This window comes from Typha latifolia, chromosome 11 (genome assembly GCF_019914945.1).
Source record: "Typha latifolia isolate L0001 chromosome 11, TyphaL0001v2, whole genome shotgun sequence".
Taxonomy (NCBI): Eukaryota; Viridiplantae; Streptophyta; class Magnoliopsida; order Poales; family Typhaceae; genus Typha; species Typha latifolia.
In genome coordinates this window covers 5,962,347-5,982,251 of record NC_133096.1, presented here as the reverse complement: position 1 = coordinate 5,982,251, position 19,905 = coordinate 5,962,347, and the positions used below count along the sequence as shown (strand labels likewise).

At 38.9% G+C, this 19,905-nt stretch overlaps 1 protein-coding gene across 4 annotated transcripts; it reads left to right on the top strand.

Annotated features, from left to right (window-relative positions):
- The first annotated feature begins 2,811 nt into the window (after positions 1 to 2,811).
- On the top strand, positions 2,812 to 19,300 carry LOC140798200 (B3 domain-containing protein Os02g0598200-like). 4 transcript variants are annotated; one of them, XM_073151966.1, is made up of 5 exons: positions 2,812 to 3,359; positions 3,894 to 5,199; positions 5,357 to 5,470; positions 5,584 to 5,753; positions 18,828 to 19,300. In XM_073151966.1, the coding sequence occupies exons 1-5, from the start codon at positions 3,240 to 3,242 to the stop codon at positions 19,068 to 19,070; spliced, it is 1,953 nt and encodes a 650-aa protein (XP_073008067.1). In that variant the 5' UTR covers positions 2,812 to 3,239; the 3' UTR covers positions 19,071 to 19,300. The 4 variants fall into 4 exon arrangements, 3 of the variants coding, with proteins under 3 accessions (XP_073008067.1, XP_073008068.1, XP_073008069.1); XR_012110801.1 differs by having other exon boundaries at positions 3,105 to 3,359; positions 3,894 to 5,258; XM_073151967.1 differs by having other exon boundaries at positions 3,105 to 3,359; positions 5,590 to 5,753.
- The last annotated feature ends 605 nt before the right edge of the window (positions 19,301 to 19,905 follow it).

The following is a 19,905-nucleotide window of genomic DNA, read 5'->3' as shown; positions in this document are numbered from 1 at the left end:
TATGACATTCCACACCTGTGAGAATCAAAGAAACCTAAAAAGTGCTCTATCAATTGGCGTCTGATCATTTTCACGCTAAATGATCTCAAATGAGGCTTTGTGAATCTTTTTAGAAATGATCAAACCACTAATATATGGAAGGACTCATGGCTGGGTCCTCTGTCACTTGATAGATGGCTAACTTTCATCAACATGCAATTTAGACACTCGACTACTTATGTGTCTGACTCATTCTAAATGGCTAATGGGACTATAATATCATTACTACTATATTTAACACTGATTACATTGACTCAATTCTTAGTATCAACCTCCCTATGCACAATCTAGAAGACACTTCGATCTAGAAGTTTCACCCCATCAGCTATTCCTCGTCTAAGTCTTTTTATAAATTTCTTAAAACTCCTTTTAAGTTCTCCAATCAATGGATGGTTGGAGAAAAATTTAATCTCTTTCGATCTCACTCAAAATCAAAATTTTCTTATGGAAAATGGCTTGGGGCCGCTTGCCGACCAAAGCTTATCTTTCTCACATTAGGATTGAGATGGACGATAAGTGCCCCATTTGCTCTAATACAACAGAAACCATAGACCATCTCTTCTTTGAGTGTGACATGACCTCATCTCTCTGGGACATTTTAAAAGCACACCTTAATAATAATGTCTGACTTGAAAAGAGATGGTCGTATGGTTTTTTGTTGTAATTGGGTAGTATGTTATTATTAGATCCGAACAAGACCTAGGTTCAAGGTTGTTATGCGGTGCTTATGTGGCAAATTTAGAAGATGAAAAATAAAATTATTTTCTCTGGTGAAATAGACGAAATTCGAAAAGTATAGAATTGAACTATATCGCTTACTAATGAATATCATCAGATTCTATATGTCGAAAAGATGAAGCCTAACCCCCACTCTACATCTGCTCAATGAGACCCTCCACCACTTAGATAGGTCAAAGCCAATTGTGATGGCTCTTTTGTGAACAAAGTAGAAGTGGGTGGAACTGGGTTCATACTCTGATAGGCTGATGGTAAGCCTATCCTTACATAGTGCAGATGTGGACCCTATAAATCGGCGCTCACTACTAAAGCCACCGTAATGAAAAACTATAATCTGTATAGTGCAGAGAGAATACTCTAAAGTCTAACTCGAGTCAGACTCAAAGATTCTAATCGACATTCTGCAAAATGGTCGACAACCTCCATGGTCTCTTAGCTCTATCATTGATGACATTAAAATCCTAACTTGCAATTTTGAAAATTGCAAAGCTACTTACATATCTCGCCAAGCTAATATAGCTGTAGATTGACTTGCGAAAAAAGGAAAATTTTCTTCTGAACTTGTTCAATTTTTGGTCTCCGATTCTAGTGGAGACTTTTGTACCCAGTTACTAACTTAATACAAAATATACTCTTTTTATCAAAAAAAAAAACTTGGAATTTTATGTTATTGTTTTTCTCATGAACAAATGGGATATTTATAAGTATTTGAAGCCTTATAAATTTCTTCAAAACTTGTAATCCCTAAATGAATTTAACCAATTAATCATTTTTAAATGACTACTATAGCAAATAAAATTTCAAACTAAATTATTGACTCGAAAAGTAATTTACATAGTAATATAGCTTTAATACAATTTCTTTTGGAGAAAGCGTTTTATTATCCTACATTAATAGTAAATTGCTGCTGGATAGAATGATTTTATTAATTATTTTCTCTAATAGTAATTTATTTAAAATAGCCTATGGCAACTCACTTGATAATAAGTATAATAGTTTAGCCAAAAGTTTGAAAACTAGAGTAGATTGATAATAAGTTTTGCAAGTTATAGTAAATTGATCAAAAACTTAGAAAAAAATATAAATGAATAAGAAAACTTTGATGGCATATGAGAATATAAAGAAAGAAAAATAAAAATTTAGAAAAATATATAAATGAAGAAGACGGCTAATAGATGCTAATAAAATTATGCTTACTGTTCAAAAGGCTTATATTATATGAGTATTCAGTATTTTCACATTTGACATTCAGTGACATCCGTTTAATTAGGACATCAACCAATTCTCAATATTTTAATAAAAATAAAAATAAAACATAAAAAAGGAAATACTCATGAGACTATGTTTCTAGCCATACAATAGGACACTAAAATATTTTTACTTCTCTAAGAAAAAAAATAAGGAAAGAAAAGAAAATTAAGATAGAAAATATAAATAAAAGAACAAAATAATATAAAACAATATTCCTAGTATGAACACTCTAATTCACGCCCTCCACTATAGTGTCGAAACATATCACTCTACATTAGAAGATCATGAGGTCAAAATATGTAAAGCATATGGCACGACAATCTTGCATAATATGCGATTAGATGTACCTCATTTTTTAGGATGATTAATCCATATGTTTAATTTATCTATCAGAAATGACTAGTCTCTTTATTTGATTAGCACCCTTTATTAGCGTTTTTTCTTAAGGATAAAATGTTGAATTGGTCGGCGTTTTTTCTTAAGGATAAAATGTTGAACTGATCAATATTTTTTCTTAAGGATAAAATGCTAATTAATTCAGGATTTTTGTTATGACTATAGTAACTTAGACTCAGTTTCATAATAATTTTAAGGAGTAGTCTATTTTGATAAAAGAAAATTGGAAGAGGGGTAGTTTGGTCAAAAACTCGCCTGCAATAGTGCTTTGGTCTTTGTACGATGATTTAATACAGTTTTTAGATTATTGGTGTAGTGATTAATTGAGGCAAAATCGTTGTCTGTCTTATAAATAGTTTGGAAAGTGCGGTGGAAATATTTCTCCGTATAGCATACTTTTGGGAAAACAAATCATCTTCCAACTGCTCTACTGACCCGTCGAAACGAAAGAAAAAGAAGGAATTAATGGAGATCATCAATCATATCGCACAATAGAATCATATCCTGCCGGATTTACTGGTCTCCTCTGCCACTTTCTGCCACCCAAAGTGGAAAGTTTCCATCTTGAGGGTTAATCGTGGAAGAAGAGAGAGAGCCCAGATAGGAAATGTGGGTTTTGCTAGGGTTTAAGAGAGGGGGTGGGGATTCTGGAGCCTTAAAGATCATCACATTGCACGGGAGAATCGTGTCCGGCCGTTTTCTTGGTCTCTTCTTCCACTCAGAATGGAGAAGTTGGGATTTGAGGTGTGGGTTTTGCTAGGGTTTTAGAGAGGATTGTTGAGAAGAGGAGAGAGGGATAAGATCCAGGAAGAAAGATGACCGGTGGAAAGCGGAAGTGCTTGAAGATTGATGGGAAAGAGGGCATTTCTTGTTCTCCTTGTTCGACTTCACTCTCCTTCTTTAAGATCATGCTTGGCAATTTTAGAGATGTTATGGTATTGCCTTTCTTCTCTCTGCTCTATTTCTTTGTTCTTAGTTTCTTTTGGTTTGATGGTAGAACGGAAAAATCTTTTGCTAAATGCCATTTGTTTCAAAGTACAGTTGTTATAATTTTTGTGAACTCTAGAGTTGCCTTTTTAATGGATATGATTTCTCTATTCTCGAATAGAGTACAAAATGGTATATTTGGTCTTCAAGTCCATGGGACTGCTTCTGCTATCTTGAACAGAGGATTCTCCGGAACAGTTAGATAGCCTAATAATGCCTATGCGGGTGTGCTATCTTCTGAAGAATGATAATTTTTGTAATATCTTTATCAAAATAGTTGATTATTTAACAATCTTATCAGTTTCTGCTTATTTTCCATGCGCGCTCATGCCCATTCCTGCTACAATGACTACTAAAAGTGCTCTATGATGATTTCTTCTTTTCTCTTTGCATATACCATCTACTCCAAATATCTTGATGACTCTGCTTTCTTTCCTTATCTTCTTGCAATCCTATTAACCCTTCTTTTTATTGTTATGCAGTTCATACCACCTAAATTTGCCCACAATTTGGATGGTTTAGTTGACCAGAATGTGTATCTTGAAGATTTAGATGGGACCTGTTCAAAGGTTAAGGTCTCTATGATAGATGGTTCTTTGGCTTTTCAACAGGGATGGTGTGATTTTGTGTTGGCTCATTCCATCATAACTGGAGAGCTCCTGATATTTCAACAGATTAGCAGCTCATTATTTTCTGTGCGTATATTTGGCATAAGTGCCTGTGAACGAGTATATTTTGGTGAGAAAGACACAGGTGACATTCGTAGGAAGAAAAGGGAAAAAGTCGATTTAGTTTCCAAAAGCTTGCATCAGCCTAAAGGAAGTGAAAGTTCTGAAAACGTAGAAGGTGCTTGCTACCTTTTAGGTGAAGATCCAGGAAAAAACAGCACTGACATGAAAGGCAATCCTCCTTTCTTTTTGCCTGATGTTGAAATTGTTGAAACTAAGTTAGTTGTTAAAGTTATGGAGGAAGATTCAAATACACCAAGAAGACTTGGTTATAATGATGGTGATTGCGCATCCCTAGAAACTGTTGTCGAAAGGTTCTCTGAAGAAAAATTCCACATGGTTGATAACAATTGCATGATGGAACAGGAAAGTGAGCAAGTTTCTCCTCAAGATTTCCCAGAAGAACATGAACTTCACGAAGATTCAGAGAACAAGGACAAAATGATCTCAATCCAACATCTAGATTTTTTAGATTCAGAGAGAGTTATAACTAAGTGCTGTCCTGATGATAAAGATGGACATATGATGGATGGAAATAGTCATGGAAGACCCCAGACTGCAACTGAAGCTGAATGCACAGAGTTTGAGATCATTGATAAGCCTAAATCTGATTTGGCCATCTTCACATGCCCTCTTGAGAAGGGTGATCTGCCTGTAATAGGCCACCATGAAGTACCAAAAAGGTCTGACACAAATCTGATGCAAATGCAGGCTAAACGCAAAAAGGCTAATTTTAAAAACCATGATATTGAGATGCTTGATGGTAAAATAAATGCTTCAGACATTCTAGATGAAAGGCAAAATTTGATTGAACCAGAGAAGATGTCTCACATGTTGTTTGTCCCGGAGAAAGGGACACATGATATTGTTAATGAGAATGTAGTAGATGAACCTGAAGCAAGCAAAATGTCCCCTGCAGGTTGTTGCTCAGATAAAAAGGCTGAAAATGCATTCTTTAACAGAAGTGCAACAATTCCTGATCAAACATCTTTACGATGTGAAAAAATAGCTGAAGAACCATGCATTAAACAAATCTTAGATTGCTGTAAAGATGAAAAAGGTGATTTCTCATCTCTTCTTAGGCAATCAGTGCGGAGCTTCCAACCTGATCTTCTTAATGTTAGTAATATTCTGCAGTCATCTTGAAGTTTCTTGCATATTGTTTATATATTATCTTGATTGAGTAAAGTCCTAATAGGAGAGAACTATATTGTCAGGGACTATCTTGGAACTCCGTTCGAAGGAAGATACTCCCTCAGTTGGAAGCATTAGGAGTGCCCAACAGGATATTGCTGGTATAGATATCAAGCAAGGAGATACATGTGAATCAGGTGATTTGAGCCTAGCCTTAGTCAAGCTTCATGTTAAGCTAAAGGAAGTTTCAAATTTATATGCTCTGTTCCTTCTGTAAATTTTATTATAAGGATGCTTCTTATTGTGATAGGAATAGTGCCTAATGTCTACCGAGAAGAAGATGAGAAGAAATCCAGTCCCACTTTGGATGCGAAAACTTTTGGAGTTGTAAAGACTGAAGTTTTGGATTTTGATGACTATCCTCTGCCAAAGTCGATCAACTTCAGTTTCTCGTTATCTTCCACTGCTAAGTCCTGGCTTGTAAGTGAATCTCCAAGAAATCCTACAGCATGACTGAACTTATATCTCATTATGTTGAACTGCAGGAAAAATACTTCCTTTTTTTTCGTCAATAAAAATCAAATAATTCCATGACCTCAGAAATAGAGATCTTTTTCCAGCAAACTGCGTATATACGCTGCAAATAATTGTTGACAAAGGTCGTAATATAATTAGATATATGCTCAAAACAACTTGTCCTAAAGTTGATTTACTGTATGCATTGCTAGATGATATATCAAGTTGGGCCAAATTAAAATCTTCAAAATGAGGGACAATTAAATTTGCTCAATGTTACTAGACAGTACTATGATTATTATCAATTCCTTTTAGCTGACTCAAAATGTAAATGCCTGCTTAAATTAAGTTGAATATTTGTAATGATTTAATGTAAATGTTAGTGAATTGGATTAAACATGACATCCTCATGAAATCTCATGGATGTATATCTATTGCTGGTGGTTCCCCTTCTCATATAAATTTTTACCTACTGTATTGTTAGTATGGGTTAGGGTGGAACAGGTCAGCTGGGTTTTGCAGGTTGGGTGGGGATGCGCCAATGGTCAATATATATACATCACTCATCATTATTTATTGAAGTAACCAAAATTTTTTTAGTACTTCATTAGCATGTTTCATTATCCTTTTATTTGTTAAAGTATCTATATTTAGCATTTTAACAAACTATGCTACGTACGAGACTGTAATTTTACAGTTCTACTATATCAATATAGGAACAATTTTTGGATTTCCTGATATCTTTCAAATGATGTTTTCACTTTTCACGAGTTATGTTAGTTGGATGTTTGTTTAGCTAGTTAAGTTGGTGGACTGATTTTTGGAAGATATAGAACTTTTGATGAGAACCTGGGAGTGGATTATAGTGTCGCTTGCAGAATCTTTCTTTTTTGCACTTTGTTTCCTACTTAAACTTTGCTCTTTTTATTTAGTTGGATTATTTTACTCGGTATAAACTTTCGTTGAAACATATTAGTCATTATTTTCTTTTAGATTTTGTTTTGGGATGAGGTTTTTGAGCAAGTTGCTCTTAGAAAGTAAACCAAACTTCTTGCATGAATATCATCTCCATCAGCAAATTAAATGAAACACTAAATCTAACATCTCAAGATGATGGAATGAGAAGATTAAAAGACAAGGTTCAAACTACACAACTGAACAAACTCAAATATGATTGAACTTTTTGGGGATGATCTAACTGCTTTATACATATCTTCCTCTGAGAAATAATGTTAGAAAGAAAATAGAGTTTGGAGCGTCTGATAGTTTTGAATATTGCAGAAAAAGATGATCTCACCAATAAAATTATGGCTCATGCAACCGAGGAATAATCCATTTACAACATGGAAAAAGATGACAATTTTTATTTCTGTGACTTGTCTTCAGTGCTAAGATACAGTTGAACCAAAGAGACAGATGAAAGATTAATTTGAATGACTAATCAAAAGGCAGTTGGCTGCGAAAAAAATGGGAATCAAGGTAAGAAAATGAGAAGTGATAATAAAAGTTTAAAACTAACATATTAATAAAGTTATAAAACACCTGCTTAGTTTACATGGTAAATAATCGATTATCAACAAAATAACTAGTCTTATGTTGATTGTTCCATGAACTTTCAGTTACTGTGTATAAGAAGGGAAAATATGCTAACTGTAACTATTCATTTCATATTCAATCGTCAAAGGCTTGGTGATTGCCACATTGGCCCGTATGATCTAGTGACTTTGATTGCTTTGAGAAATATTTGGTGCCAAATGTAGTTGGATGAAGTTTGATGAGGTGAACTTGCATAGGCACTTTTGCAGAAGTTATGGAACCACACTATAGGAGCATTTCTAGAACTTTAAGATAATCTATTGAAAATCTGTTCGAACTCTATTTTGAAGGGATCTAAGGTTTTTACATATTAACGTTAGTGGATTATGTGCATTTGAGACACAGTCAAAACTTGATTACAAGTCTGAATACTTAACTTGATTAGACAATGTCCACCCTATGGATGGCTGTGCCATGGCACAACCCTTGTCGACTACCGGCCGGCATGGCACGGCACACCACGTGCTGCGGTACTTGTCGGCCGTGTTGCAAGAGAGGGAGAGAAAAAGATGAGGGAGGCTAGCGACGCTTCACTCTTCGATCTCGTTGTCGCGCTCGCTGTCGTCGTTCACTGCTGGAGATGAAAGATGGGGCTAGGGCATCCCCGCCTGGGACACGACGACGTCTTCATCAACCGAGCTCTCCAGACGATGGGTGGTGACGATGGCAGGGTTGGCAGCGATGGAAGCTCGACAGCGAACAGATCGCTGCTAGGAGGGGTGCCGTGTGACACCCCTCATGCCATGTGACGGTCGACATGACCATCGTTAGTCTACCCCTCTGGTATAACTTAGAAGTCCGTTTAAACAAGTAATTTGGTGAAATATTGAAAATCGACAGGTAAAGTTTCAATAACTTCATTGTCAGCCTAGTGAGTGTAGATTTCACAACATTTTGAAACTAAACTTTAAGGTTGACAAGAAATGCTTTTAGAGTTGTTCAAAACATATTAGTGATTACATTCGGATGCGTTCATCTATTCCCAAGCTCTAATTTAAGCCTAGTTGATAAGAAAAGGATAGATGAAGGGAGAAAGTTTGTAACTTATAGAACACCAAACAATTAAAGTTAGTACTCTATTGCAGGATTGGAGGAGCCTGTAAAGTACTAAGCTGGAGTTCAGAAAGGGATACTGATGTGTTGGAGTTTATGTTTGGCGGGAGACAGCTAATCTAGGTGGTGATCCCACAGAATGGAACATGCACTTGAGATGATTATAGATTCATAAACAAATATTTTTACTTTTATTCACCTTTTGATGGTTGTGTTTCGAGGATTAAGAGGATGTTCTTGCAGTCTATTTTGTTTGATAAGTGGAACCATGGTGCACGACCACATTGTCATTGATCCTTTGCCTCGGCGCTCTCTCTTTAAAGTCTAGGCTGATAGTGAATGCAGCTATGTCAGGAGGGATAACTCATGGTAAATCAAAAGCAAAAGTATCATAACTTATACAAGCATTGGGTGAAATTGTCATGTAGGTGTTCCTTAGATTCCTATTTTGGCACTTGTGGTATCTCCCCTAGAGTTCATGGAAGAACATGATGTCAGATAGTTTGCTAAAAAATTTCATACTTAAGAGTCAGATTTCTTAGACACCATACTGCTCTCTTCCATCTGTAATTGCTATTGTTATTGTTCCTGGATCTGCATTGAGCATCAAGAAATGTTCGTGTACGAAGGACCAGTAAGATGCTACTGCATTTGTGGTGCACCATTTATGCTCCTTTTACAGGTTTATCGATCTTCTTTGAGATGCCAAAAATTTGGTCTCAATTTCTTGAGGAGTCTATTCAAACAGTTTCATCAATTTTGGCCATTTTAGCTTTGAGATATGGGTTCTAACAAAGAAATTTTAAAAAAGAAGAAATATAGAGAATTGGGAAGACCTAGGGAGTACAGATTTCACAAAATTACGATATACTGAAATGATGTTCGGGAAACACTTCTATATGAAACATCATCCATGGCCTTTTCAAGTTGCCATTCCTTAGAAATACATTTACATTAAGACAGCAATTAAATATGATTATAAGCACCTGATTCTTTCACTTCTAAATTCTGAATGTGCGATTGATTAAATTGTAGATGTTAGGTGTGATATGTAGGCAAGCAATTTTATGCATGCATGGATAAGAAGGCTAAGAAATGACTAATGGTGAAGTAGTCAGAAAAGGGATCACAGCCCTTACAGTAGTTGGAGACTTTGCCCTGGTAGAGCTAATAGATTAACATGATATATGTAAGAACTAGAAAAAAAACAAAACAAAACAAAAAAAATAATTAGGGGTTGAGAGAGGAGAGTGCACGTGTAGCCTCTCCCCTCTCCCTCTCCGGCATGCGACGAGGTGCAGGAGATCGGCCGAATCCAAATCTGTTTCAGATTTGGATCTTTGCCCTATAAATAAAAACCCTAATTCTCTCTCTCCTCAACCCCCCCTCCCAGCCTCCTTTTCCCTTTTCTTCTTCTCCTTCGTTTCCTTCTTCCTTATCGTCGGAATCGCGACGTGGGTTTGGCCCGTCGGAGCATCGCCGAAAAAAATTGTGACCATCACACCCCTCCTTAGTAAGCCCTCTCCCACCCCTCAAGTTTAATTTCAATTTAATTAAGTAAATTAAAAATACCTAATTTGGGGGTTCTTTGGCTTCGTCGGCAAATTAGGCCGGCCGGCGGCTTCAGGTCGCTACCGCTCCATCTGGAAGCATCTTGCCGTTGGCCTCGTGCCGTGGGCGTTCACCATTGGAGCCCTCGTGGCTCCGGTCGCCGTCGGCCATGGGATCGATCACCGTTCGCGGGTTCTCCTCCATCTCACGAGGACAACGGCACTGTGTGGGTGTTAGTGAGCTGAGGGTGCGGCCGGCGAACCGTTGCCACGGTGGCTGCCGACGTCTTCCTCTCTCTCTCTTCCTCTCTATCTTTTCCTTTCTTTTTCTCTCTCTCTCTCTCTCTCTCTCTCTCTCTCTTCGGCTTGGAGAAGACAGACTCGGGCAACCTGAGTCTGGCCTTCTCCTATTAAGTGGTTGGGTGGATTTCTATACATTTTTGTGCTGCCTGGGTGGATACTGAATCCTGAACTGTGAGCCTCTGACATAATTTCATTCTTTAACTCCTCACTAGCTGGGACGCAGACTCGATTCTGGTACTTGACTAGTCCTTCATCTGATCTCGAATAGCCAGGAGTTTCTCCTTTTTCTAATCCTTCCAAGATCTTCTTAAGGTTGGGATCCTCTAATTGAGCAGCCTGGATGCGATCTAAAAGTGTAGGTTTGACCACTAGCCGGCTACAAATAGCTACTCTCTCTGGATTTGATGTTACTTCAATCTTCAAGCGTCTGAATTCTTCAATAATACACTGCTGACAAGTAAGTGCTGATAAGTGGCCCTCTGATGATTTCCTGCTCAAAGCATCGGCTACCACATTTGCCTTCTCGGGATGGTAATTGATACTAACATCATAATCCTTGATTAATTCTAGCCACCTGCGCTGCCTTAAATTAAGTTCTTTCTGAGTGAAAATATACTTGAGGCTCTTGTGATTAGTGAAAATTTCACAAGATTCTCCATAAAGATAGTGACGCCAAATCTTTAGTGCAAAAACCACTGCAGCCAACTCAAGATCATGAGTAGGATAGTTCTTCTCATGAATCTTAAGTTGTCTAGATGCATAAGCTATCACCTTTCCATGCTGCATCAAAACACAACTGAGACCCTGTCGGGATGCATCACTGTAAATTACAAAGTTACCGCCCTCTGTCGGAAGTGAAAGGATAGGAGCTGAAATCAATCTCTGCTTGAGTACTTGGAAGCTATTTTCACAATTATCTGACCACTCAAATTTCACCCCCTTTTTGGTGAGGTGAGTAAGTGGCAAGGCAATCCGTGAAAATCCCTCCACAAACCTTCTATAGTAGCCTGCCAATCCAAGAAAATTGCGTACTTCAGATACTGAAGTAGGCCTCTGCCATTTGCTAACAACCTCGATCTTCTTTTGATCCACCTTGATTCCATCCTTGCTGATTATATGTCCTAAGAACGCCACCTCATCCAATCAAAACTCACACTTCTTAAATTTGGCAAAAGCTTTTCCTCACGAAGAGTTTGAAGTATTGTTCTCAGATGTTCCTCATGCTTTTCTTTGCTCTTAGAATAGATCAATATATCATCAATGAATATCACAACAAACTGGTCCAAGAAGGTTTTGAAGATCCGATTCATTAAGTCCATAAAAGCTGCAGGTGCATTTGTAAGACCAAAAGGCATCACTAAGAACTCATAATGGCCATAGCGAGTCCTAAATGCTGTCTTTGCAATATCTTCATTCCTTATCTTCAATTGGTGATAACTAGACCTCAAATCGATTTTTGAGAATACCTGAGAGCCTTGCAATTGATCAAAAAGATCATCAATCCGGGGTAGTGGATACCTATTCTTCACAGTGATTTTATTTAACTCCCGATAATCAATGCAGAGACGCATCGATCCATCTTTCTTCTTTACAAACAAAACTGGTGCTCCCCAAGGTGATACACTCGGACGAATAAAACCCAAATCCAGCAACTCTTGAAGTTGGGTCTGCAACTCTCTAAGTTCTGCTGGTGCCATCCTGTAGGGTGCCTTTGATATTGGTTTAGTGCCAGGGAGCAGATCTATGGTGAAGTCTATCTCTCTATCAGGTGGAAGACCAGGTAGATCTTCAGGAAAAACATCTGGAAATTTATTTACCACTTGAAGTTCATGAATCTCCTACTCTGCACGCTCCACGCCCACTACTGATGATAAAAAGCCTGGGCATCCTTTCTTCATTAATCGATTTGCTTGAAGTGCTGAGATAATACTGGTCGTAGGAATCTTTCGCTCACCCTGGAAGAAAAATTCTAGCTTCTCCGGGATAGAAAATGTAACCCTTTTCATTCTACAATCCACTATAGCATGATGTGCAGATAGTCAATCCATACCCAGTATAACATCAAAATCATGCATGTCTAGACAAATAAGATCTACTGGAAGTTTCTGACTGTCTATCTCTACTAAACAAGATCTGTAGATAAGATTTAAAAGTATGGTCCTCCCTATGGGTGTAGTTACTGCTAAATATGATTCCATAAACTCAGGTGCAATAGGTAATAAGGAGAGAAAATCAGGTGAACCAAAAGAATGAGAGGCTCCAGAGTCAAAAAAGACTTTAGCTAGTATGGAAGAAATAGATAAAGTACCTTGCACCACGGATGGTGAGTGCTCAGCCTCTTCCTGGGTCAAGGTATAAATTCTTTCTTTATTTTCTGGTCTCGCTCCTGGATTTTCGCTACTTGCTGGAGGCCTATTGTTCACTGTGCTAGACTGGGACGGTCGATGCTATTGATTCTGCTGAGAAGTCGGACGCCATCCCCCACGTGGTGCTCTGCAATCTCTCGCTAAGTGGCCGGGTCTCCCACAGTTGTAGCAGCTTCGTGGTACTCCATTACACCCAACACTAGACGAATGTGAGTGTCCACACCTCGTACAATTTTTAGGCTGACTCTGTTTGGGACCTCCCCCATAAGGGTTTGGTCCACTCCCGACCCTCAAGGGCTGTCCAGACAATTGACCACCTCTGTTTTGCTCCTGGTACCTCCTCGGCTTCTTCTGTGGATGCTGCTGTTCTCGTTCTTGGCGAAGCTCCCCAATGTTTCTCTCGGCGAGGAGTGCCTTAGACACCATTTCTGGAAGCGTCTGACACTGGAATAGTGATATTCTATCTCTGATGGCTGGCTGCAACTTACCCTCGAAGAAGCTAACTTTCTCTTCCTTGCTCGCCGCTATATGTGGAACAAATCGCAACAGCTCGGTGAACCTCGCCTCAAAATCCACCACTAACATGCCTCTCTATCTCAGCTCAAAGAACTCATCATGCTTCTTTTTCTCTAATGCCCGAGGATAGTATTTCTCGAAGAAAATCCTTTTAAAGTTTCCCTAAGTTAGCTCCTTCTCTTGTCCAACGTACTGGCGCTCAATCATCTGCCACCAATGCTCTGCCCGATCCTCAAACATATAGGTCGTCAAAGCAACCTTTTGATCCTCTGAACAATCCAATACTCGTAATATCTTCTCGATTCGCAGCAGCCATGCCTCTGCTTCAATCAGATCAGTGGTCCCTCTAAAGGTAGGTGGAGATGCCTTCAAAAACTTTCCAAACACTGTACCCCTATCTAGACTAAGGGGCCTTGACTCTGATGTAGCCGGAGTTTGCGATGGCTGTCCTCCAACGGTCTGAAGAAGGGTCTAAAGCACTGACACCACTGTATGAGTAGCGTGAACCGGGGGGAGAGTGGGGATCTGGGCAGGTGTAGGAGCAGTTTCCGATCCCGAACCAGGAATAGCAGTAGATGCAAAAGCTGGCGCTTGAGCAGGAGCCGGCTCTTGCTCCCTACTCCTGTCAGGAGATAAACTCTGGGCCGCAACTCCTTGTCGACGACGACGCGTATACATATTGCCTCTTCAAGATTTATAAATAAAATAAGAATAATTTTACTGAATATAATAAATATTTCATCACGAACCTGAGCTGATGCCACCGGACCTCCACACACAACTCTAAGGGTGATTTAGGATAACACAATTTTTAGGCTCTGATACCAACATTGTCACGACCCAAAATAGGAATCATGACTGGCCATGCATCTCAATATGCTTGAGATGCACGAAGCCTTATTAATACTCTCTAAAGTGTACGATGGCAAAAATAATAAATTAAATGAGAATGTGCTTTATTAAATTTTATAACTAATTGCAATAAAAATATAAAATAATGTTAATGTTTTTGAGCCTCTAAACTAAGTAAATAAAATGTCTAATCTAAAACATAAAATCAAAAGAGCGGAAAGGTAAATAGGTGAATCCTAAGTGGAGGTGGAGTCCGGGTACATCTCGCTCAGTCGCCCCGCTGACTATTACCTGAAATAAATAAAAAAATAATAGAACCCATGAGCCAACAACTATAGCTCAGTGAGTGGAATCCACTCACTAACCAAATAAATTTTAATTCATATTAATACTGAATAAATTAAACTAAAGCAACAATATCCATCACAATATGCAATAGGCATGCTATTTAAATAATAACAATGATAACAATAGAGAGAGATGTTACAACTTATAACCTTGCACGTTTTCAACATATTAACATCTTTTGATCTTTATACTGTCATATGTCTCAATGGGTCTAATCCCTGTGGATCCACATCAACTAGAAGTCACCTCGAGATGACGCTCGGAACTTTTCTCCATAGCTGATCCGGTTAGGGTCATCAGAGGGTATCATCCTGTGATTAACACACTCTGTCTTTTCCTCTAACCGTTGAGAGAAGTTAGAGTCACTAGGAATTTTTCTCATTCATCCTAGGACTGTTCCCTAACCCCGCCAGAGTCACCTAAGAAAGTCACCGCAGTGATCTAATTTAGGACTTTCCCCTGGACTTCCAAATAGACTTGAGTCACCACGGAAAATTGCAAACGATTTATACCGGGACTGTTCTCTAAGTTGTATCAATACTAGTCTCATTTTTCTTTTCACAAATTTTAATATTTGCACGAAGTATGGTGATGCACTGAATATAATAATTAAATGCACACAGAAAATAAAACAATTAAATTTTTGCACGTACGGATGAAATAAATAGATTTGCACACAAAATTTGCAGCAATTTAATTTTTACACATAAGGGTGAAATAAATAATTTGCACACAGAAAATTTACATGGTCTGATAAAAATACGAAATACAATAAAATAAACATGTGAGTGAACCCACTCACCTGAGTCTAGGCAAGACAACTGAAATCTCAAATCTCTAGCTCACGTACTAGAAATCACCACCTTAAATAATAAATAATATTCAAATTTTTAATTTGAATAATATCAATATTTCTAAAATTAAAAAAAAATAAAACTAAAAGGAAAACTAAAATGGGTTTAACCCACCCATTGGATTGGGCTGGGTTACTGCTGGCCCGGCCCATTCCAAAACTAAGGCTAATCGGGCTGGGCCAAAGCCCAGCCAAAAGAAACAAATCGGGTTGGGCCAAGGCCCAGCCAAGAAAATGGATTAGGCTGCGGTTTAGCCCACAGCCCATCCAATTTAATTGGTTCGGGTCGGGTCTGTGGATCCGAAATCCAAACCCGAACCCGAACCCAATCCGAATTTAAAAGAAAAGGGGGTTGGCTCGGGTCAAACCCGAGCCCAACCCATCCCTTCTCTCTTCTCGCGTCCGACACGAGAAAGGGAGAAAGCTAGAGAGAGTGGTCGCCGGCGGCGGGTCACGACCGGCTCCCTCTCTCTCTCTCTCTCTCTCTCTCTCTCTCTCTCTCTCTCTCTCTCTCTCTCTCGTGGTGGAGGAGAACCCACCCACTGACGGCCGACGCTGAGGCCGACGTCGATTGGAGCCACGAGGGCTCCCTAGAAGATATCGCCGACACCGGGCTTGGAGCACGAAGCCTTCGGTGACGATGCCGTTGCGACCCGAAGCCGCCGGCCGGCCTGATTTGCCGAAGAAGCCGAGAACCCCAATTTTAGGTATTTTCGATTTACCCCTTTAAATTTAAATTAAACTAGAGGGATGAGATAGGGCTCAGTGAGGAGGAGTGTGGTGGTCCCAATTTCCTCCGGCGATGCTCCGGCGATCCGATCCCACAGCGACGACTCCGACGGTGAGAAAAGAAAGAAAACGGTGAAAGAGAAGAAGGCTGGGGGAGGGGGTTGAGGAGAGAGAGGATTATGGTTTAATTTATAGATTAGAAGAGGATTAAATCTAATCCGATTCGGATTAGATGAAATCCCCTTTTATCAGCGCCTCGTCGCATGCTGGAGAGGGAGAGGGGAGCGGCTGCACGTGCAGAGCACGTGCACCCTCTTCTCTCAACCCCTAAATTTTTTTTTTTGTTTCTGGGTTCGACAAACGCACTCTGTCTTTTTCACTAACTGTTAAAAGAGATTAGAGTCACTTCAGAAAGTCTTTTGATTTATCTTGGGACTGTTTTCTAACCCCACCAGCGTCACCTAAGAAAGTCAACGCAGTGATCTGAAATAGGACTTTCCCCTGGACTTAAGATAGACTTGAGTTATCACGAAAAATCGCAAGCCGAGACTGTTCTGTAAGTCATACCAAACACCAGTCATATTTTTTCAACTAAATTTTGCAATTTGCATGAAGTATAGGAATGCATTGAATTTTATATTTTTGCGCATAGAATTATAAAAATTTAAATTGCACACAGAAAATATAATAAATAATTTGCATAGAGAAAAATAAATAGTCAGATAAAAAGTACGAGATGCAATATGGATAAATATGTGAGTGAACCCACTCACCTGAATTTAGGTAAAACAATTGAAATTTCTAATCTCTGGTTCACGTGCTAAAAATCATCACCTTTAATAATAAATAATAATAACTTTTTAAAATTAAATAATATTAAGATTTCTAAAATTTAAAAATTAAACATATTATCTATTTGGGCCAAAACAAACCCAATTGGTTGGGCTAGACCGCAATTGGCCCGCAGCCCACCCAACCACTCACTTAAATGGATAGCCCAATCCAATTAAGTTGACTGATTCGGGTCGGGTCCCTTGGATTTGAATCCAACCCGACCCAAATCCGATAACTTAAAAGAAGAAAGTGAGACTTGGGTTGCGCAAGTCTGCCTTCTTCATCCCGAGGGGGGGTCAACGAGAGGGAGGGAGACGTCGGTGGTCACTGTATGGTGACCGGCGAGGAGGGCTTCCATCTATGGCCGACAATGACTGGAGCTATGAGGGCTCCAAAGGTGAACATTCATGGCACGAGGCCAACGACATGAAGCTTCCATTGATGGAGCGGCAATGACCTGAAAGCCGTGGGCGACGTGATTCGCTGACGAAGCCAAAACCTCACAAATTAGGTATTTCTAACTCACCCTATTAAACTTAAATTAAATTTACAGGGTGGAAAAGAGCTTATCGACGAGTCGCATAGTGGTCTACAATTGCTCCGGTGATGCTCCGGTGGTTTGATCCCACGTTGTGACCTCTACGGTAAAGAAAAAAGAGGGAGATGGAGATGAAAAAAAGGGAAGAAGGCTGTGGTCAATCAAAAAGAGAGGATTTAGGGTTTGATTTGTAAAGAAAAATCCAAATCTAAAACAGATCTGGATTTGGCCGAAAATAATCGCCGCTGCCCCATCGCGTGCTGGTGAGAGAGAGAGAGAAGGGTGCGCGCTGCACGAGCGCTCCAAGAGAATTTTTTTTTTCAACTTTTAGTTCTTACATTCAGCAGTTATCAGAATCTGTTTAAGAACATTATCCAATGCATGTTCAAGAAAATGTATGTAATGTTCCATATGCATTTTGATAATATTTTCCTGATCTTAACTCGATATCTATTCTCAGCCCTTCCACTAGTAATAATAGTTGGTTGGGATTTGGAGGAGTTAAGACTTAAGGAAACAAGGTAGCAGCTTTCAAGGTCTCGTCGCTTCGGTGGGCCCAAGCGAAGATCGACACTCTCAGGCCTTGATGAGGAGCAGCCCGCAAAAGGGAAAGCCGTGTTATACAAGCCACCCACATGAATGTGTGTGTGGATTGAGGCGTTGGCACCATAATTGGTGCAATAAAAAAGGTTGTAGATGATGATAGTGTTACAGGGAGTGAATCAAGAGTTGTGGCATTTGAGGCTGTAATGCATATTTCATATTTGTGGTGCAATAGGTCACATGGAGGCCTTAGCATAGCATTGCAAAGCATCCTATTGTTAGTTTGCATATCTCAAAGTCGATACATCAATCACAAGAGACAAGTACCTATTTACAATTTTACTAGGCCATGTAATGTCAACGACCTTCTAATATCAATCACGGCATTCTCGATTGCTTCTCCTAGTACATGTTTTGCATATGAGCCATTAGTGAAGGGGTCCACCTACTTTTCTATCTGAGCCATTTGCATGACATGAATGATGCACTATCGCGCATCCGATGGATATGTGCAGACCAGAACAACACTCTTGTTTCCTTTACTGATAAAATTGGTGATGTTTTCCTTCAATACTCTTATAATCATTTAAAGAACACTTGACACAGTTCTCTTAACAACAAACATGACTTCTGTCATCAGTATGCCTCATTGTATTTTTCCAGTTTGTATGAACTCGTGTTGTTGCTGATTTTGGGCAGTGAATCCCATTTCTATAGGTAGTAATTAAAAAAACTGGAAGTGAGGATCAGGATGCCCAAGAGCACGAATTAAGATTAAGGATGCAACATTGAGACAGATAAAAGAACTGCAGGATCATGCATTTCCTGTAAATAGAACACTAAATTACACTAATGACAGCTTGAATAGATATTCGGTCAACTCATATAAATTCTTTGCTTAATGTTTCTGCTCTTGTTTTCTATTTCCCTACTTGATTTTCTGTATTACTCATGCAGGAGCTGCCCAAAAGCTTGCCGACTCGTTTGAAGAGACATGAAAGGAAAGTTATAATCCTTAAGGATCCATCCATGAGATTATGGCCGGTGTTGTATCATGAAAGCTTCAAGTTTATAGGCTTTACTAGTGGCTGGAGAGCTTTTGCCAGAGCAAACAACCTGCAGCAAGGAGATCAATGCGAGTTGTATCAAGTTCCCAAGGAATCAGAGCAAGTTTTTCTTGTGCAAATATCAAAAGTTTGACACGTATCTTGAGAAGACTCTTAGGATAAAACTACAAGGGATTTGTACAATTGATGTCAATGCGTAGTGTTAGAAGAAATTAGATGAGCTTTATCTATATGCATCTCTGTCATTGTAACTGTGTATGTAGTGAATTCATCATTTTCCATGATTATGTGAATTAAGATGTTTAACACTGCCACAAGTGGCAAGCACTGAACTGATAATTTAACCATATCAACTTCCTTCTATGAGTAACCGACCAGATAGTCCAGATTTGCATGAGCTTGTCTATTGTGTTTGAACCTTGATGAATGGTTAAGGAACTCGTTTGCTGCAGTACTTGTTTATCCCACTAAATTGTGATTATGTCTCTTATTCATCTGTTTGATGGATAATAAAGCCAGGAATTAACTGAAATATAATTCTTGCTTAGAAAAGGCATATAATTTTATAGCACTCTTTTATCGCATGACATAGTTTTATACAAAATTTGACTAAACTATACATAATTCAGTATTTATTTCTAAAATATATTAAAGAAAAAATTCTAATTTATGAATAAATATCTCTTGTGCGAAAATCAAAACGCTACCTAAATCTAACAAAGTCTTTTTAAGCAGGCATTAGGGTTTCTTTTATGAATAAATATTTCCTTGCTAGTGTTGCTAAAAATCCCAAGAAATCTGTCAAAAAGACACCATCAAAGAGCCAAGAAATAGAGTTGTGCTCATACTTCAACCACCTCTACCCACGATGCTATTTATCGCCTTCTCTTTTAAACTCTTTTTAACCTCTCCATCCCCCTTCTGGGCTCGAACTCGAGTCGAGCTCGATATAGGCTTGAATTAGACTC

What these genes read in the sequence shown, in the direction of transcription:
- LOC140798200 (XM_073151966.1), top strand. Translation starts at nt 3,240, where the DNA reads ATGACCGGTGGAAAGCGGAAGTGCTTGAAGATTGATGGGAAAGAGGGC. An exon ending in TTGCTGTAAAGATGAAAAAG is followed by an intron (nt 5,200 to 5,356) that starts GTGATTTCTCAT and finishes CTATATTGTCAG; the next exon opens with GGACTATCTTGGAACTCCGT. An exon ending in AGGAGATACATGTGAATCAG is followed by an intron (nt 5,471 to 5,583) that starts GTGATTTGAGCC and finishes TTATTGTGATAG; the next exon opens with GAATAGTGCCTAATGTCTAC.